This window comes from Apodemus sylvaticus, chromosome 9 (genome assembly GCF_947179515.1).
Source record: "Apodemus sylvaticus chromosome 9, mApoSyl1.1, whole genome shotgun sequence".
Taxonomy (NCBI): Eukaryota; Metazoa; Chordata; class Mammalia; order Rodentia; family Muridae; genus Apodemus; species Apodemus sylvaticus.
The window spans coordinates 53,936,369-53,961,509 of record NC_067480.1 but is presented as its reverse complement, the minus strand read 5'-3'; the positions used below and the strand labels follow the sequence as shown (position 1 = coordinate 53,961,509).

The 25,141-nt window shown below is 44.7% G+C and overlaps 1 protein-coding gene across 3 annotated transcripts in view; it reads left to right on the top strand.

Moving 5' to 3' along the window:
* Window positions 1–25,141, top strand: part of Cdk15 (cyclin dependent kinase 15) — a 90,944-nt gene that overhangs the window by 8,776 nt on the left and 57,027 nt on the right. For all 3 annotated transcript variants that reach the window (XM_052192655.1, XM_052192656.1, XM_052192654.1), the window contains exons 5-8: window positions 13,002–13,096; window positions 13,841–13,903; window positions 21,445–21,568; window positions 23,313–23,433. In XM_052192655.1, the coding sequence (XP_052048615.1) occupies window positions 13,002–13,096; window positions 13,841–13,903; window positions 21,445–21,568; window positions 23,313–23,433 (403 nt within the window). The remainder of the gene's footprint in view (window positions 1–13,001; window positions 13,097–13,840; window positions 13,904–21,444; window positions 21,569–23,312; window positions 23,434–25,141) is intronic.

Genomic DNA, 25,141 nt, shown 5'->3' with positions numbered 1-25,141 from the left:
GCAGGTCTTGAACTAAAAACCCTGTTGCTTTAGCCTCCTGAATAGAAGGCATGTTCTTTAAGCATTTTTCTCAGGGACTGTCTCATTAATTTACTTTTTTGTTTGTTTGTTTGTTCTTGCTTTTTTTGTTTTGTTTTTCGAGACAGGATTTCTCTGTATAGCCCTGGCTGTCCCAGAACTCACTCTGTAGACCAGGTTGGCCTTGAACTCAGAAATCTGCTTCTGCCTCCCAAGTGCTGGGATTAAAGGTGTACACCATCACTGCCTGCCTATTACTTTTTTTTTTTTTTAATGAGATAGGGTTTCAATAATTTGCCTAAGCTAACCTCAGATCTAATCCCCTAGCCTCAGCCTCCTGTGAGCTGGGATGACAGGTGTTCCACGCCAAACCTAGCTTCCTGTGATTTCTTTGCACCCTGGGCAGCATAGTAAGGTAGTAAATAGATCCAAGTTTTCTTCATCTGGCTACTAGGTACCACTGCAGTGAGGTGATATTGGGTCAATTGTTTATCTAAGATTGAGCTGTTAAGTTGGGTGGACCTACTTTTAGTCCCAGCACTTGGGAGGCAGAGGGAGGCTGAATATGAGGCCAGCTACACAGAGAAATCCTGTCTCATTAAAATTAAAAAAAAAAGTGGCTGATAATCACATATAGTTCGTGGAGCTGCTATGAAGATCAAATGAGAGCGCACAGCCGTCTCTTTTCAGGGTTCAACGATTAGTCATTGCTATTATTTTTTCTTGATTATTACTTTATTTTATTACTTGGGTCATATTTTACTGCTCAGTGAGAAGATTTACACTACAGTGTTTAATACTAATAGCTTATAAATTTAAAACTAACATAGCAAAATTAAAGAATACAATTTATTAACATTTTGCTTGAGGCTTGTTTGTTTGTTTGCTTGCTTGCTTGCTTGTTTGCTTGCTTGAGACAGTGTCTCCAGAGAGCCCAGGCTGGCCCCAAACCAGGATGATCTTGAACTCTTGTTCCCCAAGCCTGTCCCTCCCAAGGGCTCTCTAATTATAGCTGTCAACACCCCACTCAGTTATACACTCCCTGCTGGGAGTCAAATCCAAGGCCTCAAGCATGCTAGGACATTAGTTACTTTTCTGTTGTGGTGATAAAAGGCACCTTAAGGAAGGAAGAGTTTATCTGGCCCACAGTTCCAAAGAGATAAAAAGTCCATCGCAGCAGGGGTTTGGGAGAGGCTGAGCGGCTAACAGCAGCCTTGGCTGCACGAACAGGAGGCTAAAAGACCGCACCTTCAATCACACATGGAACCCTAAGAGCAAACCGGAAGTGAGCGATGCTGTATGCTCTTACAACCGAGCCTGCAGCGACATACTTCCTCCAGCAAAACTGCTCTGTCCCCAAAGGATGCCACCCACTGGAAACCAAATATTCAAATAGCAAAGCCTATGAGGTTTATTTATTCAAACCACCACACTAGGCAAGCACTCTTATCAACTGAGCTAAATTCCTACCCCATGAGAGACCCATTTGAATGATGGGATTTTTATTCCTCTCTGGGAAAAAAAAAAAAAAAAAAAAAAAAAAAAAACGAAGAGAGCTATGGTCCTTCCTCGGCCTTACTTTCTTCATCTTAGCTATTTGTCTTCCCTTCTTTACTGAGTATACACTACATGCAAAAGGATAGCGCTGAATGTTTGAGAAACGAGCAGAGAAAGCCCCGTTCTTCATTCTGTGTGTTCAGCCTTAGCAGAGCAGACAATCCAAATACTAAGTGTAAAGAGGCTGTTGTAAACAGAATGACTCAGACTCGGTGTAGCTAATGGAGGCAGGTTTTAGACTGGACTTAGAAGACTGGGTTATGCAAGCAGGCATTTTAAAAACCAATTCTGAAAATGAGTTTATAATTCAATTTGATGCCATTTTCAAAAGTCTCTGAAGCCCCCCGGGAAACATTTTACATTTAAATAGAAAGGCCAAAAGGCTATCAGTGTAAGTGGAAACTCATCCTGGTAGGATCAGGTGCATCTGGGGGAACACATGGTTTTAAGCATTTAATATGATGGAAGCTGCACTTACTAGTGTACTTATTAGTGGTCCAAATGAGAACGTGATCACGTTGGGAGACAGATGTGTGGATAGGTAAAAGAGTATTTCTGAACACAATAAAAAAACAAAACAAAAAAACCCAAGTCACCAGACTAGACTTTGGCCACGGGCTCCCCTGTTCTCTGGCCACGGGCTCCCCTGTTCTCTGGGCGCGGGCTCCCCTGTTCTCTGGGCGCGGGCTCCCCTGTTCTCTGGGCACAGACTTTGTGAACTTGAGTTCACACTGGGCTTTGTTGCTATTTTCCCCAGAGCTGAGTTCTCCAGCTCGGCATCTGGCAGTCACAGTGAAACGTGTTTTGCAGCAGGTTTTGCTAACAGATGTTCTCGGCCGGCTCAAAGCCCCCGGGTGTGTATTGTTCTGTGTGCACGGCCATTCCCGCATTGCATGTTCGCCGAGTGCTGCCTCCCACACAGGTGTTCACAATTACAGTTAGCGTTCCCGTGTGGACTTCCTCGGTTTGTTTTATGGGACCGGCCCTTACTGAAAGCTTTGCTTGTATGATATGAAAAACCACAAAAGGATTTTGACACGCTGGAGGTGGTTCGACTTCCGGTTTCCAACAATGGCTGCTTCTTTTTCCTCCAGGGTAAAAAGCTTGCAGCCTTGAAAGCCAAGCCTCTTTTAAGAACTTTGGCACAGGCTCATTTTTCCCTGGTTAAGATCTGGATGCCCATGAGACCAGAGAGTCAGAGGTTAAATGGGAAGGGCTGGGAAGCAAGATAAGAACAGCTGGAGTTCATTAGTTAAAATCCAGGGTCATTAGCTAAAAAGGCAACCAAAAGCCATGCGCGGAGAAACTCAGAGTAAGACAAACTTCTTTCCAAACCTTTGAAAGCAGGGATTCTTTTCCTGAGAAATCTGCTTGCCCTGAAGGTGTGGCAGTCCAGAGCTTCGTGAATGGGATTCTGCTCCATGGACAGACTCTCCGGGTGGAATGTATGTTTGTTTTCATATGATCTTCATATATAATGTCATGAAATTAACAAAAGTCTGAGTAACACCAGGGGAAGCTCTTACTAAGCATTCATGCCCCCTTCAGTCCTTTAACACCTTTAGAGGTATTGTATCGTATGGCCAAACTTTCAAACAATACCTAATTCAAACCAACACTCAGAACATTATGTGCAATCACACTGCACTGTGTGCTGGGTGTCTGAGATAAGCAACAGCACACAAATCCCTGCTTCTCCGTAATGCTGACAAAAGACAAGGCCAAACACACGCTAGGTGAGTGATCTGTCGACAAGCTATTTGTCCAACCCTCTGTTTTTTTTTCTTTTTCTTTTTTTTTTTTTATTTTGAGACAGGGTCCCACTGTCCAGGCTAGCCTTGAACTCACCTTGTAGCCCAGACTGTCTTTGATTTCACAACCTTCTTGTCTAGGTCTCCTGAGATTGGTGGAGTACAGGCCCAGGCTCTAACTATCCTCATCCTTTTGCTAATCAAAAGATGAAAGAGCTGGATATGGTGATACAGACTTGTCATCTCAGCACTCAGGAGGCAGAGGCAGAAGGATCACTCTAAGTTCAAGGCCAGCATAGTCTGAATAGCCAGTTCTAGGTAAACCAGGGCTGCATGGTGAATCCTTGTGTCAAACAAAACAAAATGGAAAAGAAAAGAAAAAAAAGATAAAAAGATCAGAGGTTTTTATAGCAATTTTAAGAGAGTCATTTATTATTGACTCAGAATCACATTTCAAATGTTTATTTTTTACAACTGGGAGAAAATACTTTGAGTGGGTTGATTTTTTTTTTTTATGGATTTTATATTGAATGTACCTTAGTTTCATTGAATCCTATATTGACATTCTAGGAATGGACCTTAAATCCCTTTCTAAAAACAGTCAGCTTTTGGGTTGAACCTAGAACCTTCAGCCTGTCTACTGTGTTTCCATAAGAGAACCAGGCATATGGCAGGCCTCCCTCCCACAGTCTTTGTTAACCCTTTATACCACAAGAGTGTTGTTGTTGTAGAAATGAAGGGGTCTGAGCTTCAGAGCCGCTCAGTGACTTGTCTGAGGTCACACTTCTAGTCAGCATGCTTGGGTCCCACTAAAGTCTGCCATATTTAAATTCTCCCTGCTCTACATAAAGCTGCAAATGTGTGCACTGCTTGGGCATCTCTCTCAGCAAGTGGGAAAAGTGGGAAACAGCAGCTCGCTGGCGCTCTCTGTGTGGAAATGGGGGCAAACTCAGCCGTAACTCTCCAAAAGAATGTGATCCTGTGTGCTTCAGACCCAGTGGCTCTCTCTACAGAACCTGCCATTTAAATGAGAAACAGTTGCACGGAAATCCTTTTAAGAGCACTGTAATTACTCCTAATCCATTTGTGAGAAAATTCACTAAAAAAGAAGTTCAGGAACCTTGCTGGGGTCATCCAATAAGATCAACAAAGAGTCTGATTAATATCTCAAGTCAACTATTACCACAGATGGAGGAGGGCAGGCCCAGGCTGACAGGAGTCTGATCACATCAGGGACATAACAAATTCAGTGTACGCTTACAGCCCTATGAGAAATAACCCTAGGGTAACAACATATGAGAGGGATTTTTTTAAATTTAAAATTATGATCATTATCATTATTATTAATAATGTATGTGCGTGTGTCTGTGTGTGTACAGACACACTCAAAGCTGTGCCACCATGCCTATGTGGAGGTCAGAAGAGAACCTTGTACAGTCGCTTCTTTTTGTTAATCTTTACATGGGGTCCAGGGATAGAACTCACCAGACTTTGTGGCAAACACCCCTGTTCACCGAGCTATCTCACCAGCCTTGAAAGAGTCGTATTAGCACTCTTAGCACTTGATGTATATCAAGTGTACATATATGGGGTCTGTAGTGACAGTTTCATTCTCGTATCTATTTTGAGCACATTTGTCCCATTGGTATTTCTCCACCACCTCCACTTTTGAGCCATTTTGTGGGGAGTGAACTAATGAGTTAATTAAGGTCACTTACAGGACTGTGAACAAATTAGCAGTACCACGGACGAGATGCCTTTGTCCCTTAGGAAGTGTTAATTACATTAGATCCTCAGGGAGGTGTGGGCACTTGTGAGCTCCTCTCCTCCACAATGGGATGTTGATAAGGCCCAGTGTCTTGCAGGCTGCCATGGTGACTGGGAGTCTCATGGCCATGGCTGTGTCATCCCCTGAAGATATTGTTCCACAACACTTTCAGCTTGTACATTATTTCCGTTCTCCTATTCGTTCATGTTCTCTGGGCCTTGGAGAGGGAAATACAGATGTTTTATTTAAGGATGAGCATTCAGTAGGCACTTATTCTTCACACTTTGACAGTTATGAGTCTCTTCCCTAACTATTGCTCAGCACACACACACACAAAGAGAAGCATCTCTGACCAAAGCTGCCAGCATCATTAATCATGGATATAATCCATGAATATAAATATTCAAAGGCTATTTAACAGGCATGTCATGTTCACTTAGCAAAACAAGACTAGCTTCCCTACTAGGGCCTATGACCTGGGCCACAGGCTTCTGATGTGGTTTATAGTACCAGTTCCTTTCTTTGGAGCAGGCTTCAAATCTCAGCATGAAGTGGTTGGTTACCGCCCCCAAGGACATCACTGTCACACCAGAGGATACAATATGATGGGGGTTTAACTTCCAAAAAATCAGAACTACTCATTTGCCTTTACCGAACATTTCTCTAGGTCATACTGTTTCTTGGGATTCATAACTTGACTCCTTATCTTGGAGTCTGTGACTCTTATGCCAGAGAAGATGTAACATAAGGAATCGTAAATCCTTTATTGTTCAGTGTCTAATGGAGCTAGGATGGACTCCATTATCGACTTCTGCACAGATTCATTAGAAGTGGCCTAGTCTTTATTGATTCACAAACATTTATTGAGCACCACATGCCAGGCTGTGTTAGTGCTGGAGATGCAAAGTCAGGAGGCAGGGTCAATCTGTGTCTTTAAGCAACCTATAGACTTGAGAAAGCTTTGGTTACCAGGGTTACCAGGATATACAGATATACTCTAGGACTTTGGGAGACAGACTTGCTTTATCTGTGACTATTATGTTTAACATCTTTTGCTAAACTCAATAGAACAGTATAGAGTAACATCAAAATATCACAAAACACTGTGCTAGCAAAAATCGATTTTCTTAAAAGTCATTCAACTACAGATCATAATGGAAAAAAAAAAGAAAATCACTAAATTTTTGTATGACATTGTGAGATGGACATATTTTCCCTGAATTATTAAATATCTCACATATTATATCTAAATTTGATGTTTTATATATTAATATTTCATCAATTATATAATAAATATAACTAATATTAAACATTATGTTTAATAATATTTACTATATTAACATATTAAACTAAATTATTATAGCTAAGTATATTAGCTATCTTTCTCTATTGAATAAAGATCAGCACTGGCCATTTTCTTTTGGAGTGTTTTAATCATCTTCACTTTCTGGTGTTTTTATGATTAAACCATATTAATGTATGTGAAATTCTTACAGCAAGGCCTGGTATATCTTAAATAGCCCAGGAGTGTTAGCTCTTGTCTTTGCTACTGTCCTCATCATCACCTTAGTTAAGGAGCAGGATACAGCTCAAGGGAAGACTCTCGAGGCTCTAGGATGATCTCAACATGTAACCCCATGACTCATCTACACCCCCAATCTATCTCTATGTCTTTTCTTTGAAGAAAACAAAAGTAAGTGTGTTGACATACAGGACATTTGTTTGGTTTCTTCTGAGACAAGGTCTCGTGTAGCCTAGACTGGCCTTGACCTTACTATATGTACTGAAGATGACCCTGAACTCCCAGTCTTCCTACCTAGATACATCTCGGAGGTGCTGGGATTATAAGCATGAGTCACCCATCCACATTACTTGATAGGTGTGAACATGAGAACAACCTTCCCAGGATCGGCATGCTGGTTTTGGTATCTGTCTTCTTTCCCAGTTGACTTTTGTATCCTTAATCTTCAGATCAGATTCTGTATCCTGCTTTAATGACCAGAGAGTCCTCAAAAGTAGAAGAAAGGCCTTTTTCTCCCTGAGTTTCCTTCTCATACATACCTGGAGGCTAGGACACATTAGACCCTGGTGTGTGGACCCAATCAGGTGCCAGTAATTCGATGAGCTAAAGACTTAAACTATGACCTGCTTTTCATGCAAATCCCCTATTAGTTACTCAGTAAGATTCCATTTCCATACGGCTTTTCAGTATCCTGGGGCGTTGGCAGAGCAATGGTAAACATGAGCAGGAGAGAGAACAATTTTTGATCTAGGCAAGGAAGGTTCCTAAAGAAGCAAGGAGTGAAAGCATCTTCAACAGAAACACTGCCATTGACACTACACGTGTGAATGATACTGTGAAAGACATGGTCACAAAAGCAATAGTAAGGAACATTCCTGGCCCGTCCTCGCAAGGACCAAGGATGCAGTAAGTAGAAAAATAAGGCAAGAGTGACTGTTCTCCATGAAGCAAAGGAGAGAGTGACAACCTGCACAGGTGTGTGTGTGTGTGTGTGTGTAAGTATGTATCTGCCTGGTGGCAGGCACTGATCAGTACAACGGAGGGGAATCAACAGAGGTGAGGAATAGAGGCTGGGATGTGTGAGGCAGAGGCTGTGACTTCATCTGCAATGAGTTCACAAGGAAGCCCATAAGTTGCACAAACAGTTTGAGCAGAGTCCTAAAGGCAAGGGAGTAAGCATGCAAACAGGAGAAAAGAGAATTGTGGGTGGAGAAAATGGCTGGCACAATGGGGGGAGGGGCTCAATGGGGTGTGTTTGAAAATGAAAGTATCAGAGGAACAGTGAAGAGATTCCATTGTGGCCAGAGCCAGGGGGTGAGAATGGGAGGAGGTGAGAGCTAAGGAAGGGCATAGAGCAGGGAAGGGAGTTGACTGCCCTGGGAGGCAAACCCGCAGGTCGCAGGTTGCAAGTCGTCATTCTCAGGCCATGGAGTTCATTGAGTGAGATGAACGGTCACTGTGGGGGTTGGGGATCAGAAAAATTTGCTTTGACTTTGACTGGAAAGAACTGCAGTTTCAGACTGTTCCAGAAGGAAGAGTCAAGCAGGACAGACAAACGGGGCGACTGCTGGGGTGCCTTTGCTAGACACCAGCACGGCCCAGCCCAGGACAGTAGTCAGCTACACAGAAAGAAGGGAGGGAGGGCTATCATGTGTTTTGCAGAATTGACAGTAGATTTTCAGGTGGGTGGGTGGAGGGCATGAGAAAGGAAGTGAGAGGGACTGAGGTTTGCGTGAGCTCCAAACTGCATAGGGGGCATAAAAGGCGTGAATCGCTTTCGCTTACTTCTGCAAAGGTATGGTGAACTGAAGTCAAGACTGATGGTACAAATAAGTTCACAACAGAAAGAACCACAGGGCACTTTCCCCTTCCCTGCAAAACCATATTATTGAGAAAAACGACAGAGGTTAAGACTGAAGCCCACACTGTCAGCAGTGTATCCTAATCCTTGTATATTGTGTTCTTTGAGTGTCTTAGCATTGCGACTAATAAAATATGCCACCATAACTTTGAAAGTAAGCTGGAGGAGTTTCAGTAATACAATTACGTAAGAACAAAATTACTTTAAAAATGAAATTAAAACCGGGTGTGTTAGCAGATATCTGCAATCTGAAAACTTGGGAGACCAAGGCAGGAGAATCATTACAAGCCTGAGGCCTGCCTGGCCTACACATCTGAGTTCTAGGACAACCAGGGCTGAAGAGAGACCTGGTCTTTGTTCCTCTCCACTCCCCACCCCCACCCACTCACTCTGGCTTTATTTATTTATTTTATTTATATGAGTACACCATTGTTCTCTTCAGACACCAGAAGAGGGCGTCAGATACCATTACAGATGGTTGTGAGCCACCATGTGGTTGCTGGGATTTGAACTCTGGAAGAGCAGTCAGTGCTCTGAACTGCTGAGTCATCTCTCCAGCCCCGAGACCTGATCTAGAAATAAATACATAAATAGTAAATTAATAAGTTAAACTATTTTAATATTTTTAGCCATTTGTTTTTCCATTTCCTTTGAAGGAAGATATGATTTTGTGTGTATTGTTAACTATCGAATCCAAAGCCCTGTGCATACTAGGTAAGCACTGAGCTATGCCTGTGGATTCTTTCTCCTGTATACATATGTGTGTAGGGAAACAGAGAGTTATGAAATGATTCATAAATAAAAGTGCACCTAAAATGCTCAACAGATGGTCAGATGTTATTGCTATAAATCTGTGAGGTATTGAAAACTCTAGCAGAGATGTGCCGAAATGAGATTTTATGACTGGGAGTGGGGTTTTAAGGGCTCAGGCGAAAGGAGGCGGGAAGCCGATGTGAGGCAGTAACTGTAATTTGCATCTCTGTAACATTTGCCATTTGCCAAAGGTTTTAGGAATGGGTCTGAGTCAATTCATAAGATCCCTGTGAAATGGAAAGATGGTATTTCTCTCCATAAGATGGGAAATTCTCCAAAGCTCACTGAGAAAGTGTGTGTCAGGGCCAGGATTCCCCGGAGACTCTCTTTAGACACTCAGTGAAGATGCTTGGTTAAGTGAGTGTTTCCTCTCAGCAAAGTGGCTGGCTGAGGAGATGGGGTAGCATCCAAAAGACAGTCACCCTGTGCATGTGCAGGCGTTAGCCCGGGCCTAGAAACTAAACCGATGCACTGAAACTAGCCTCATACTTACAAAACTAACTCACAGTTAAAAGTGAAATCATAAGTGTTGTCCATAAGGACCCTGTGGGCACAGCTCAGAAGGGCACAGCAGACTGGCAGGCACAGCAGGACTCCTTCAACTGCGGGAGTGGCTCGCCCCAAACTGACTTGGTTTTTTGAGATCAGGTCTTTCTGCATAGCTCTGACTGTCCTGGAACTCACTATGTAGAGCAGGCTAGCCTCAGATTCGCTAGGATCTGTCTGTCTTTGCCTCTTGAGTGCTGGGTGCTGGGATTAAACGCATACACTGCTGCTCACAGCTCAAACTGACTTTAAAAAGGGAATACGAGTAGTATTCCCTAGTAGGGCCATTTTTACACCCACAGGCTTACACAGCACTGTCAATGCCACTACTAAGACATCTGATAAGCCAAACAGGTTTCTCTGCCTTAATAGCGTGTGTGTGTGTGTGTGTGTGTGTGTGTGTCTGTCTGTCTGTGTCTGCGTGTTTGTCCATGTATACAAGTGCTTGTGTATGTGTGATAGTGTATATGTCGATGTGTGTGTGTGTCTGTGTGTGTGTGTGGTGCTGAGGACAGAAGCCCTGGCCTCCTGCATATGAGCCAAGGCTCTCCCACTGAACTACACCCGGCTCATTTCTGTCTTCCTTTTAAGCCCAGGGTATTGTTAATTAGCAGGTGTTGCTAATCTGGCCCCAGCAGCTTCAAGGAAAATCCCGCACAGTGGAAAGGAAAGCAGCTCTTTTCCTAATGGTGCCAGCCAGAGGAGGAGGGCTTTCCTGAGCTGCTGGGGTTTGCTTGTCTTTGAACTAATCCTCACTGAAAGTAGGAGGGGCTGTGAACTGTCCAGTCATGGACACTTCCGGGTCACATGGCAGCTCTTGGGTAAAGGCAGGGCTGCTCAACTAGAAAGGAATGGACTGAGACGTGTTGGCTCTCTGAGGACAATAATGGAGTTCCAACTAGAGGGGAGACCGAGCAGCAGGAAGCAAAACCAACAAGCCCAACGTTAGGTTCCTGAGGGAATAGGTATGTTCCCAGACGGCAGCGCTGCATGGATGCGCACACACCTGTGCTTGCACATGTGTGATTAGGTGTGCGGATCTTTCACGGAACCCGGAGCACACCGCTTGCTAGGCTGTCCCATGAGCACTTCTCTCCAGCGCTGGGATTACAGGTGTGCACTGCCACACCCAGCTTTCACTTGATCTTTGGGTCTAAACTCAAGTGCTCATGCTTGTAGTACCGATCCACCAAGCCACCTCTACAACTCTGAGTTTGTTCGCTCTTAATCGTGCAGAACTCTGTGGTAGGCAAGAGTGGTGCAGAAGACTTATCAAGTAGACATGTAGGCACAAAATCAGAACCTGGATTTTGGGGATTTTTTTTTTCAATATGCTATTTTCCTTTTTTAAAATTAATGTTTTTAGTTAGAGGACAAAATAATGGGTTTCAACACACATGCACATATACCACATAGAACACACATAAAAACATACATACGTACATACATGCATGCATACATCATACATACATCTGTTATGTGTGTGCTATGTGGTGCGTGTGCATGTGTGTACTTGGTTCCTTGAGTGGCCAGAAGTCAAGCTGCCCTCCTTGATCACACCTACAGTATCTAGGGGCGGAGTCTCTCAATGACCCTTTTTTGTTTGTTTGTTTTGCTTTTTGAGACAGGGTTTCTCTGTGTAGCCCGGGCTGTCCTGGAACTCACTCTGTAGACCAGGCTGGCCTCCAGCTCAGAAATCCACCTGCCTCTGCCTCCCATGCACTGGGATTACAGGCGTGTGCCACCACGCCCTGCTCTCAATGACCCTTGTTTGCTGACCCAGCTAGTCTGTAGATGGCTTGCCCCAGAGATTCCTTTGCCCTCCTCTTGGGTTTCGGGTGGGCTGCTGCTCCTACCTGGCTTCTGTGGGGTTCTGGTCATCTGAGTCAGTCCACACACTTGCGTGGCAAGCACTTTACCCACTGAGCCATCGCCCCAGCCCTCTGTGCCTTTAAACCTTGACTCTGTGAGAGAGAACACGTGACACTTTGTCCTCTGTTCCTGTCCTGTCTTGCCCTCCTTTTCTCTCCCCTTTATGTTCCTGCTTCTCCTTTATGTCCTAAATATACACGCACATTGATGTTTGTGATTTGAGTTCTATACTGTTCCAGTCGCTTGTGTCTTTTGTTTGTTTGTTTTTGAGGCAGGGTCTCACTCTGTAACCCAAACTGCCCTGAATTTGCAGGAGCCCTCCAGCCCTGTCCCCTGGTTACTGGCATCACAGTCGTGATCTGTTGTATCAAATATCGTCTTAGTTTAGAACACTGTGGTCTTTGTGCTGAGACTCATCATCTTTTTAAGTCTGTTTTGTTTTCCTTCTTCTTGGTCTTCCATCTCTCAAGTCTTCCATCTCTCTGGAACTCCCAAGCCTTTCGGGAACTTTTGTGGTGATTGCTTCCCTTTAATTGGATGCTTTTATGGGGTAACAATGGGGACAGGTCACTGGTAAAATGCCTCAAGCTGAATCCCCAGCACCAACAAACAAATAAATAAGTAGCTACTTCTAGAAGCCTAATAATGGCCTGTTACTTAGTAGGCAAGAGACGGCAGCCAGCACTACCACTCCCCAAGGCTTGCCAAGCTCAGTGTTCTCTGTTAAGCTTGATTTCCATAGGGCAGGTTTGCAATGTTCCCTCAGGAAGCCTTTCCCTGTTGCACAGGTCACCAGGTTCTATACTCTGTGCTCCAGTCCTGCCTCCCACAGACCATGTCTATTAGCTGCTTCCTTAGCCCCTGGCTGGGCTTATGTTTTAGGCGTGGCCACTTGTTAAAAACTCCTGCTCTAAGAGGCGAATCAGCCAGTTCCCGGCTCCTCCAATGGTCTGTGTGTCTCTGAGCCTGGGATGGTGAGAATCTCAGAGGAGAGCCTCGCTAAGTGCGCAGAGTGCTCTGAGAAAATGGATTAGGAAGATGGAAGTGGGGCTGGCAAGGCAACCATCAGGCCGGTCAGAGAGGGCAGCTGTGGAAATGCAGTAGGTCACCATTTTTAAAATAATAAAGGCCTGTTGTCATTTCAAATATTCTTCCAGAAAAGATTCGTTTCCAGCGGTAAAAACCTGATTGCTTGATTTGAAATGTTTTTAAAAACCAAATATTGGTTAATGTGTTCAAAGAGGCACTTTTACTCTCAGTGATTGATGTAATATCTTGTTTAAATCTTTCTAGCATCTCTCCTGAAGGGCTTGAAGCACGCCAATATTGTCCTCTTGCATGACATTGTTCACACCAAAGAGACTCTGACATTCGTATTTGAATACATGGTGAGTTCTCCAGAATCTTACAGCACATGGGGGGAAAGCCTGGTGCTTGTATAATGAATCTGTTAATATTTTATGGCATGATAAAACTTTCATTATGGTGTAGAAGGCATGATGGATCATTGATGTGCTAAGTGCAGCCTCGATGCTCTCGCTGGCAAGCAGTCGTACTTTACCTGGATTTTGTCTGTCCTGTCCCCCTCGCCACCAGTGGTAAACTAGCATTGTGCACTTGCTTTCTCAGAAAAATGTGGCACTTTTTAAAGGCTATTTTGGTTGCCAATAGAACCTGATTTGTTTCTTTGACTTAATGAATAGATAGATATACAACACAAGATATTTAAAGACCATATATAAACTTACTAAAGAGTAACTCAACTTGTATTTTGCAAAGAAAAAAAAAAAGATTCAAATGAACAGAAAGAAATCCTGAGGTAAGTGTACTTGACCCGCCTTCAAGGATGCTTGGAAAGAGAAATTTTGCTTTGTTGTGTGTTGTATGCCAGTCACTCCAATGGGTGTCTCTGTGCCAACAAACAGGTTGGTTCCCTTGCACCAGCAACCAACTAGAAAGATATGTCTGATCTTAACAATGGGAGATCAGAATAATCTGGCTATCTTCCTCTTACACTTTATTCTAAAATATCCATATTTTTGTTGTGCTTCGTCACCAGCTCTGTGGTGTGATTTAGGACACTAGGTTCCACTGACTTCTTCTGCCCTTTCTTTCTCTGTTGGTTTGTTTAGCATACCGACCTGGCCCAGTACATGTCTCAGCATCCTGGAGGGCTTCATCCTCACAATGTCAGGGTGAGTATTTAAGAGTCATGTTCTCTGGCCTGCCCATAGCAGAAGCATCTGGAAACAGACAACCATCACAGCGCGAAGTCTGTGATACAGTAACAGAAAATGGAACCAGGTATGGTGGTTTACACCTTTAGTCCCAGTGCTCTGGAGACTGACACAAAAGGATTATTGTGAATTCAAGGCCAGCCTGGCCTTTGTAGTGAATCCTAGGTTGCCTAGACAATAACGTGGGACCCTGTCTCACAACAATCTGGAATTGTAGATGGCCGTGAGCTGCAGGGTAGGGGTCAGGAGCCCTAGCTCCTGTCCTCGACAAGAGCAGCTGGTGCACATAAGCATGGAGCCACCTGTGGGCATCACCACCCTTCTGGTTGAAAATGGCAGTACTTGACAGTTCAAGGAGGGGAGTGGTGGACAGCAGACATTTTGACTGATTGAGAAGTGGAGCTTTTCTAGGCATGAGGGAAGAATAGCCAGTGGGAAGGGGCGTACAAGAACTGACAAGAGAAGTTAACATGATGACATTGGCTTCTAGACGGGGTCTAGCCTCAGGTCACTGTGTGGAGATGAGCAGGATGCTAAGGAGAGTGTAGACTGCTTAAGGTGTTAGAGGTTGATTAGATAGAAGAACGCTGGGGGAAAACAGAGTTTGAGGCTTGAGTAACTCACACAGCAGACGCTGAAATGCTGAGAAGGATAAAGACACAGAAGACATAATTCCTACCCGCCAGAACCTTACTGCAAAATGAGGTGAGAAGACAGCGCGACACTATTACATTGTCTAAAAACAAAACAAAACAAAAAAAGGCTAGTAAAGGGCTGGTGACATGGAAGGCTCAGTGGTTAAGAGCTCTGGTTGCTCTTACAGATGACCTGGGTTTGGTTCCCAGGACCCACATGATAGCTGATAACCATCTGTGAGTCCAGGTCTACAGGATCTTCTGCCCTCTTCTGGTGCCTATGGGCACTGTATGCAGGTGGTACAAGGTCAAAAAAACATGCAGGCAAAACAGTCATACACATAAAATAAAAATAAAAAAACTGTTTAAATTTCTGATAAAAAGTAAGACCTGGTCCTGTAGCAATGGAAAGAAGTAAGTGCTTTCTTGTTTGTTTAATTATCTTTATTGCTTCTTACTTATTAGTTTTGTGCGTGGTGGGGGAGATGTACATGCCGTGGCACAGGTATCAGGTCAGAGGACAGCTTATGGGAGTTGGTTCCATCCTGCCACTATATGGGTCATGGGAATGGAACTCCAGTCCTTAGGCTTGACAGCAAGCTTCTAGCTGTGGGGGAGGGGGAGGGAGCAGAATGATATGATCAATTATATTGTGTGGGGAATAAAAGTTTCATGAGGAAGAAGAGGCTAGAGCAGGGATCCCAGTCGGAAGTCGCTGGGTGTGCACTAGCCTGGTGCTTGTCAAACCCAGTGAAGAGATGACTGTCTGGGGATTGGGGTTGGTAAATCCAGGATCAAGTCTGGATGAGTTTCTGGCATTATTCACAGCGATGCAGCGGTGTACGAACTCTGAGCGGCAGGGACCCGCTTAAGGACCTCCAAGACCTACAGTCCAGTAGCCATGGCAGAAGTGTAAGGGGCGTGGAGAAAAGTAAGAAGAGGTCAGTGAGGGTTTGGTGACCAGGACAGGAAGAGGAAAGGGAGGGGGGGGCAAGCACGGTTGATTCTTGAGCTTTATAGAATTATAGCAGAATTGATGAAAATGGGAGAGGTTGGCCTGGAGAGGAAGGGGAGCTGCTTTAGAGTGTCCAGCCACTGCTTGGGGCAGGCTGTCTGCGGGGAAGTGGACAGTAGGCAGGTGAGGAGGGGGCAGGTTCGGGCCTGCTGGCCCGTGGGGTTAGGAGTACAGACCAAGAGCAGATGGTCCAATGAGCACAAGGACAGGAGGACTCCTGGCAGGATTCTCATGCCTGGGGGCAAGAGAAGTAGTGGATAAAGACAAGCTGCCTACAGAACTGTAAGACGTTGGTGTCTGTAAGGCTGTAAGTGTCCTCACAGCCAAGGGCATCACAACGGTCAGAGGCGGTGTGACTGGGGACAGAGCAGTTCGGTCAGTTCCCCTCTGTTAGGGCCCACCTCTTGGGTGAAACTAGATCCTTGGCTTTGCCGCAGAAAGGAATTTCAAATTCAGGTTGAGCCAGCATGAGCAGAGTTGGAGTTTATTGAAAACTTGTGGTGTGTGTGGTGTATGTATGTTTGAGACATGGTTTTGATATGTAAGCCTAGCTGTCTTGGAACTCACTTTGTAGCTCAGGCTAGCCTTGGACACAAAGATCCACCTGCCTCTACTTCCCAAGAGCTGGGATTAAAGGCATGCATCATCACCACCCAGCTATGTGGGATTTTAAAAGCTTTTCATTGGTTACTGAGTTTCTAAAAGATCTTCCCCTCTCTTATTTATTCCTTTTTTGTTTGTTTGATAATTGAGGTCATAAAGGACTCTATAGTTATCTTGAATAGTCTTACGATTTGATGAGAGAAGACCAGGTACCACTAAGGCTTTTCAACAAGGTTGGGAAATATCCTTTTAGTGTAAGTGAGCTTTCTGGTGACATTTCTGAAGAATTTTAGGTATATAGTTGGATAAGGATAAAGACTGTAAGCAATTCTTCATTGTGTTGGAATTCTTGACTTTCAGCCAGTGAGAGGTTTCAATCAGACTCTGGATCGAGGCCTCCTATATCTTCTCACGTCCCCAAAGTTGTCTCTAGCTTTGTATCCTGCTGCAACAAATACCATTAAAAATCATATTCTTTACTGCAAAGACTTTGGAAATTTGTTAGCAGTACATTAATAAATACAAGAATTTGGGGGGGTCTATGGTGGCAAAGCACTAAAGTAGGGGCAGAAATGAACTCTCTAGGTAGAAGAAGCCATGAGGGTACCCCAGAACTGAAGTAGTAAAATTTGAATATTTTATTCACAGAATTAGAGGCAGTTAAAGGTGAAACTCCAGGAAGCAGAAGCCAGGGCGTGAAAGGCCTGCTGTGTTGTGCTTCTCTGTAGGGGACCCATCAAGGACACTTATTTATTATCATACAAAATAAAGGACCCCCATTGTGACATCTTTTGAAGCATATTGGTGTCACCCAATGACACTAGGCAAGAAGAGAATAACTAGACTTTTCTTTCTGTATAGTTCTCTCTGACGACAGTGTGGGAAGAGGATTGGAAGGAGGGGAAATTCTCTTGGGTGTGTGTGTTATATTCTCTTAACTTGACATTCACCTACATCCATCCACTGTCACCTCCAACTCCCACGCTGATAATCCCCTTCCTCTGCTGACTCTTGAATGCTGGGTTACGGCCTTGACGGCAAGGCTGGTTAAGACAACAGTTACAGATGTGCAAGGCTGTTGAGAAAGAGCCTGGGTCTGTGATCAATTAGCCAACATTGATGGGTGAGGGAAGAGTCGGCAAGAATATCTCCGGCTTTGAGCACCGAGATGGATGGTGGTGGATTCAGCGAGGGAGGAACGGGAAGGAAATGGATTTGGGAGGAATACAGTGAATTACATTCTAGCTTGCTGAGTAAGGGCATTATGGGATGTTTAAGTGAACTTTAGACTGTGTGAGTCTGAAAGTCAAAAGAGATTCAGGGGCTGGGGAGACAGCTCGCTCGCTGAAGAAGCAAGATACAAGAAGCTCTTCGTTCAGGCCCGAGCCTCCCTTTAAAAGCCTGACATGATGGTAGGCATCTGTAACATCAGTTCTGGGGAAGTGAAGGCATTCTGAGTCCCTGGGGCTTGCTGGCCTGCCAGTCTAGCCAAAACAATGAGGTTTGGGGTCAGTGGGAGACCATGTCTCAAAAGAGAAAGTGGAGGGGCTGGTGGGTTAAAGCACTTGTCACACAAGCTGAGGACCTGAGTTTGATCCTGGAACCCACTGTGGAAGAGACAACAGCCTCTTGAGAATTGTATTCTGACTGACATACACAGGTGTACCATGACACACACACACACACACACACACGTTGATCATACTACAGTTGAGAGCTGAGGCCATCTTAGAGTTAAAGAGACTGATGGAGAGCAGCGAAGAGAATTCTGGCAGCGGGCCCAGGACAGAGCCCCACGGCCACTGACCTACACACCATTAGCAGTGGCATCTATAAACAAGCAGCCAGAGAAACTGGCGGATGGCAACGATTAGAACATGGTGGAAACAAGGAGAGAGAGACAGAGACAGAGACAGAGCACGCGAGCTTCAGGAAGGCAGGCGTGGAGGGCAGCCTTACCAAATGCTGCAATCGTAGGGAGTGAGAGCTGTCCACTGGATCCCATAAGCAAAAGGCATCATGACTATGACCGAAAACATGAATGAAATGAACATGCAGACACCTATTAAAAGGGGATGTGAGCTCATATTTCAGAGCCAAACAATTCCAAGTGACCCAGCCCATGGCCGTGGGAGCTAGTAGCTGAAGATGACGGGGGGAACAGATACTAGGAGATACACTCTGGACAAAGACATCGTGTGGAACAGCTGTTAGCCAGAGACCCACGTCAGTAAATGTAGGACAAGAGTTCAGCAAAAAGAGGGATGGGGGGATATGTTGATGGGGAGCATAAAATCTAAGGGGCACACAGAGCTCAAGGTGGAGAAGTAACAGCTCTGAAATGGGATCAAGGAAGCCATGCACACAGCTTGATCCTACCTTTCAGTAACGAGGTTATGAGGAAGCTGGAGAAAAGCTAGCGTTCATCCCAGAATGCTGTAGGGAAGCCGCCACTTAGCCTTTAGAGAACGTTCAGGCAGGGTCAGCGTGACGAGCAGATAGATTTGGAAGAGAGAAGATGTGGTCACCCATGAAATTCCAGTGCCACCCTGAGCTATGAGGTGACACCCCGTCATCAAAAAAAAAAAAAAAAAAGGAAGAAAGAAAAGAGTAATGGATACTAACCTTGGTGACAGAAACACAGAATGGCTTGGAGATGGGTTATAGGAGGAAAAATAAGACCTTCAGGATATTTTAAGACATGACCAAGGAAGGTAGAAGATGCTAATGAAGTTATCTTATTTCTGATTGTGTGTATGTGTGTGTATGTGTGTGTGATAGAGAGAGAGTTTGCACATGTGTGTGTACAGGGCAGAGGTTGATTTCAGGTGTCTTTCTCAATTGCACTCTGTCATCTTTGTCACTGTCTTATTGCTGTAAGAGACACCATGGCCTCGGCAACACTGGGGCCTGGCTTATAGTTTCAGAGGTTAGGTCCATTATCATCATGGTGGGAGCGCGGTGGTATGCAGGCAGGCGTGGTGCTGGAGAAGGAACTGAGAGTTCTACTACCTGATCCGCAGGCAGGGGGGTGGGGAAGGAGCGAGAGACAGAGACAGAGACAGAGACAGAGAGAATGCACCTTGTGTGGGCTTTTGAAACCTAGTTTCACACACTTCCTCCAACAAGGCCACACCTCCTAGTCCTTTTAATATTTTTACATTGTGCTGTTCCCTGGTAGCTAAGCATTCAAATGTATGCGCCTATGGGGGTCTTTATTATTCAAAGCACCACACACTCCCTTAGACCGTCACTGAACCTGGAACTCACGATTCAACCAGACTAGCTTGCCCGTGAGCTCTGGCGATCCTCTTGTCTCTGCCTGCACAGCCCTGAGATGCCAGGTGCATGCTGCCACACCCTAGCTGCCCCAGGGATGCTGGAGCTCTAGACTCAGGTCCTCCGCCATCTTCCTAACGCCTTGTTTCTGATTCCTGATGGAACGAGGCTCAGGGAGAGATACTTCAGACATAGAGGACCTACCTGGGCACTGATCCCATTGTAATCTATTTTTGTGCTTTTTCTTTTGTTTTCTGCTCTTTTCTTTGTTTATTTTTTTTAAAGAGGGTGTCTTAATATGCAGGTTAACCCTCAAACTTACAAACATGTTATCTTCCTGTCTCAACCTCTCAAGTGCGAAGACTCCAGTTGTGGCTTTGAGGGACTTGTATCCCAGATGGCACTAACTCAACAGAATTACTTCATCACGCCTGAACTCTGGGGTGTGGGAAGCTGCTCTGGACTGAGGAGCCAAGCTGTAGCTTGGCATTAATTATGAAATTAATTCAGGCTTGAGCTCTTCAGGCTTGGTTCTACTCTTGCTGGAGGAAGAGAGTGGGTGGTGAGGTTTGGTAAGGCTAGAGTTTTAAGATGCTGTGAGATACCACACTTAAATACCCCTGGGCTTTACCACTTACAAAAGCTAGGAGCCTAAGGAGGCAGAGAGGAGGACTACACAGCGAGTAGGAGGAGGCAGAGAGGAGGGCTACACAGCGAGTAGGAGGAGGCAGAGAGGAGGACTACACAGCGAGTAGGAGGAGGCAGAGAGGAGGACTACACAGCGAGTAGGAGGAGGCAGAGAGGAGGACTGGATGAGTAGGAGGAAAGGGGATAATTAGTGCAGTGTCTGCACCCAGGCGCTCCGCTGACCCACTAAGCATCTCTGTCTCTACTTGAGGTAGCTGGCTCTCTTCCCTTTTAACACATACTAGATATTTCCCTTATTTTCAACCTTGAATTTAAGGGTTTTAAATAATTTATGAAGACAATAATTCCTTTCTTTCTTTTTTCTCATATTTAAAAACAAAAATGAAAGTCCATCCCTTGTGTGTGCGTATGGAGGTTGGGGTGAGAAGGCAGCCCCGTGAAATCAGTTCTCTCCTTCCACCTGGTTGTGTCTTCTGGGTACTGAGCAGAGGGTTCCAGGCTTACAGAAGAGGGCCTTTACCGCGGAGCCGCCTCACCTTCTCCTTCATTTCTTCCTCCCCCACCTTTTTTTTTTTTTTAAAAAAAGGTTTATTTATTTTTACATGCATGATGTTTTGCATGTATGTCTGTGTAAAGGTGCCAGATCCTCTGGAACTGGAGTTACAGACAGTGGCAAGCTGCCATGTGGGTGCTGGGGATCGAACCAGGGTCTTCTGGGAGAGCAACCAGCACTCTTAACCTCTGAGCCAACTTTCCAGCCCTGCTTTATTTCTTAATACCATTTAAAATCGATTTCCCAGTTGTGTCTCCTGGTATTATAACTTTAAATGGGTTTGTATCAGAGCCTGGAAAAACAAAGCAATTGTAAACTCCAGACTTATGTTTCCAGGTCAACTTTGACCTGACCTGCCAAGTACATCTGTAGGAAAAAAATTATCTTTCACATCCAAATTAATACAAATGCTCCTAAGGAGACCACAAGGTTTCACTTTAGATTTTTAGGGAAGGGCATCTCCCTCAGTATCAAGGAAAGGAGGTGGCAGGAAAAGCCAGAATTCTTTGTTTGAGATGCAGTCTACTTGAAATACCCAACTTTCTCAACAATAAAAATCTCTCTCTCTCTCTCTCTCTCTCCCTCCCTCCCTCCCTCCCTCCCTCCCTCCCTCCCTCCCTCCCTCCCTCTCTCTCCTCCCTCCCTCCCTCTCTTTCTCCTTTCATCTCTCAAGAGACACTTTCACTATATTCTTTTAGAGGAGTGTTTTTGATTTACAACACACAGTGGTTCAACTGTTCTTAGGTATGGTGTTCATTTCTTCCAGCTTTTCATGTTTCAGCTTCTGCGGGGCCTGGCATTCATCCATCGGCAGCGTGTTCTCCACAGGGACCTGAAACCTCAGAACTTGCTCCTCAGTCACCTGGGAGAGCTCAAGCTGGCTGATTTTGGTGAGTTGGTCCTCAGGTCTCCTCTGGCCTGTGAACAATGAATCTTTTGTGTGCGCTTGTCTGAGGCGTTGGTTAGGCTCGCCCTTTGAAAGCTAGAGCCCACGAGTGTGGATATCAAACTGACAGACCGGAAATGTGAGGCAAGAAGGAGGGAGAGTGTGGAAGTTGCTTTAAATTCCATTAAGACTCATTGAGCCAAAGGCCTAAAATAGGTCCTCATATGATCCCAGTGTCACATTTGATGTAGTGATGTCTGTGGAGTAGACTGTACCTAGGAAATGTCTCTATATCTAAGTGGATAATGGCAACTCTGTCAGAACAGAGGCCTGACCCAGGATGGCAGAACAGAGAGGTTGACCTGATAATGTAGCATGGCCTCCTGCACAAATGGAAATGACACTTGTTCTGTACCCTTAAATGTCACCATCAGCTTGACTGCATTCCTCTCTGACTGTCTTTCCATTTTAGCATTTTTGTAGTTTATATCTTTAATACAGAAATTCATAAACATAATATACATAAGGGCTTATATGTGATTTTAGATTTTATTCTTCATTAGCAGGTAGTTGAGAGTCTTGCCTTTGCTTACCATTATATTCCTAGTGTCGTACTAAATGTTCAGTTTTTTTTTTTTAAGATGGAATTTCACTATGTAAATCCATGGTTGACCTAAAACCCACCATGTAGACCAGGCTTGGCCTTAAACTAGCAGCAATCCTCCTGGCTCTGTCTCCCAAGTACAGAGATTGCAAGTATGAACCACTCCACTGGGCTGACACACTGGGTCTTGTGGGGTTTTTTGTTTGGTTTGATCTCTTGGTCTTTGTTCATTTGTTTTAGACACTGAGCTTTGTGGATGCTAGGAAGTTGCTCTGCCACTGGGCTGCCTCCCCAGCTCTGACACACTGGTTCTCGAGAGACAGGAAGCCAGTCTTCTTTGTTGGAAGATGTCAAATGACATCGGGGGACTTTGCTTTGTAGTGATGGCTCATCCCAGTACATACACAGTTAGCAGCTAGCCCTTTACCAACCCTCCACAAGACAACTCCTCTTGCTAAGGTTTCCTCAGTTGTGGGTGCTGCTGTTCTGGGGAGATGAGCCACTGACTTGCATTCTTACTTTGCAGAGAAGCACTTGAGAGGAAGTGACTCAGTCTGCTAACTTGGACCAACAGTCCTCTCTCTTTCTACTAAACTGGTAGAGAGTGTCCTAGACTACAGAAATGTAAAGCAGACATATACACCCTGAACCAAGTGATTTCACTGCTACTGCAGAGACCCACGGTACAGCAGCACAGTGTTCTAGGAACAAACTTACTCACCAGAGCAGTCAGCTGTCATGGCAACCCCACAGTGTCATCGTCCAGTTGTCACCTGTCACGTGGCTCCACCATCCTACAGGTATTGCCCAGATATTTCAGCATAATTGTCACCCCAGCTCATCATAGCTCAGAGGGAAGAGAAGGACCTGGAGGTTCAACATCACTTCTATTGTTGAAGGCAAGAACTCAGTTACCTGACCATACTTGGCTGCCTCATCTAGTTACAGATCAAAGCTAAGGAATCTTACTGCAATATACACAAACCTCAGGCTGGTTGAGTGCTTCTGGTGAGAGCGCCCGCCATTGGCATGTTACCCTTCATGTTGTTTGCTCTGCCATTCACATACTCCCCGGTACAGTGTGTCACCATGCCTCCCAGAAAGACCCAAGATAATGGGTGCTATCTTCAACCTCTTTGGACAGGTCTTGCTCGAGCCAAGTCCATTCCCAGTCAGACATACTCTTCGGAAGTGGTGACACTCTGGTACCGGCCACCTGACGCTTTGCTGGGAGCCACGGAGTACTCTTCTGAGCTAGACATATGGTAAGAACTAGTGCCCCTAAAATGAAGACGCCTATCATTTCATTTCAAAAATGAAGATGCCTGTGGTGGTGGCCCTGCTACCTGTGTTCATCTTAACAACTCTCTAATGGATAATCATTGGTTGTGCATTGAAATATTGAAACATCAGGTACTTTGCAAGACTTGATTTTTGCATCCCGTGGGTTTTTATGGTTTAAGAGTCAGTGTCCACAGAGGACTTGCCTAAGGCACCCTTGGCCCCCAGTGCTTTCGTCATACCCCTCCCAGCTTTCCTATTGTCGGAGGATGACGGAAGTCAGTTCTCTCTTTTCACTATGGAGGTTCTGGGGAATCAAACTCAAGTTCTGAGGCTTAGCAATAGGCTCCTTTACCCACGGAGCCATCGGCCAGCCCCATTAGCTTCTAGAGCTATCCCAGTTAAGTGAGGACCACATTAGATGTGTAGTGACCTCACAGGCCTAGCAACTCCTTAAAGGTAATAAAATATATGGACCTTTTCCAAGGCTTTATAGAAACATGGTTTCTATTAAAAAAATAATAATGCTTTGTCTTCAAATTTTTATTTTCAAAGTCCAGCTATTATTTTATTTGAATGTGACAAAAATAGCATTTTCTTTTTATTTGGGTAACTGAAGGGTTTTTAAAAATTGATTAAATATGATTTCATCATTTCCCCCTTCCCTTTTCTCATTCCAACACCCTTATGTTTCTCTCCTTATCCCCTCACAAATTCATGGATTCCTTTTTTTAATTGTTCTTACATATATGTAAAAACATGCTGATAATATTTATGTATATGTGTATGTGTGTCTGTATGTGTATATATCTTACATATGTATCTTAATATATATATATTAAATATATATTTTAGATATATATTTATCTATATATCAGCATGACACAACATGCTGAGTCCATCCAATATCATCTGTATATTTCCAGCTCTTGGCACTATTTCTTAGTTGCCTATAGTTCTCTGTCTAAGAGTTGGGCCCTGTGAGACTTGCTTCTTTTGTGTTAACATTCCTGCTGGTGTGCTTGTTTGGGTCTTGTATTACTGAAGTGTTGTGAGGTAAAGCTTCGTTGTCATTTCTGGGAACCAGAAGCTCTCAGCGGACTTCCGGGTCCTCTATTCTTACAGCCTTCCTGCCCCTCTTCCTCCCTGCTTCCTCAGCTTCCGGTTAGGAGCTGTGTTGTAGGTCGGGCTAGGTACCCTTGATTCGCAGCTTTACAGCTGTAATGCTCTGTCTGTGGCAAAGAGACGCGTCTTTGGTGAGGGACAAGAGCTACAGTTATTTGTGAATATAAGGATAAGTATTTAGAATGCAGTTAAGCATTATGCTGGTTTAATAAAATGAGGTTAGTAGGTTCTCCTCTAAACCATGACTTCACTAGGCTCAGTAGTTGGAGAGGTGTTCAGTGCCAGGCATGATTTCCTTCCTGTTATGCAGGCCTTAAGTCCAACGAGAAAGCTGTTGGTGGCTGCTAAGAGACACGTGGCACTGCTACACCCTTGGGATAGCTTGACCTGCTAGCCATTGGTCTTATCATACAGATCCCAGCTGGGTAGGACAGTCCTGCTGCCCTCCCTTAGCAGCTGCGATGCACCTTCCTGTACTGTAACAGCTCATCAAGGAGCTTTCAGACCCAGCTCAAACCCTTCCAGTCCATGTCTGCAGTACAAGTCAACAATAGATTTTTTTTTTTT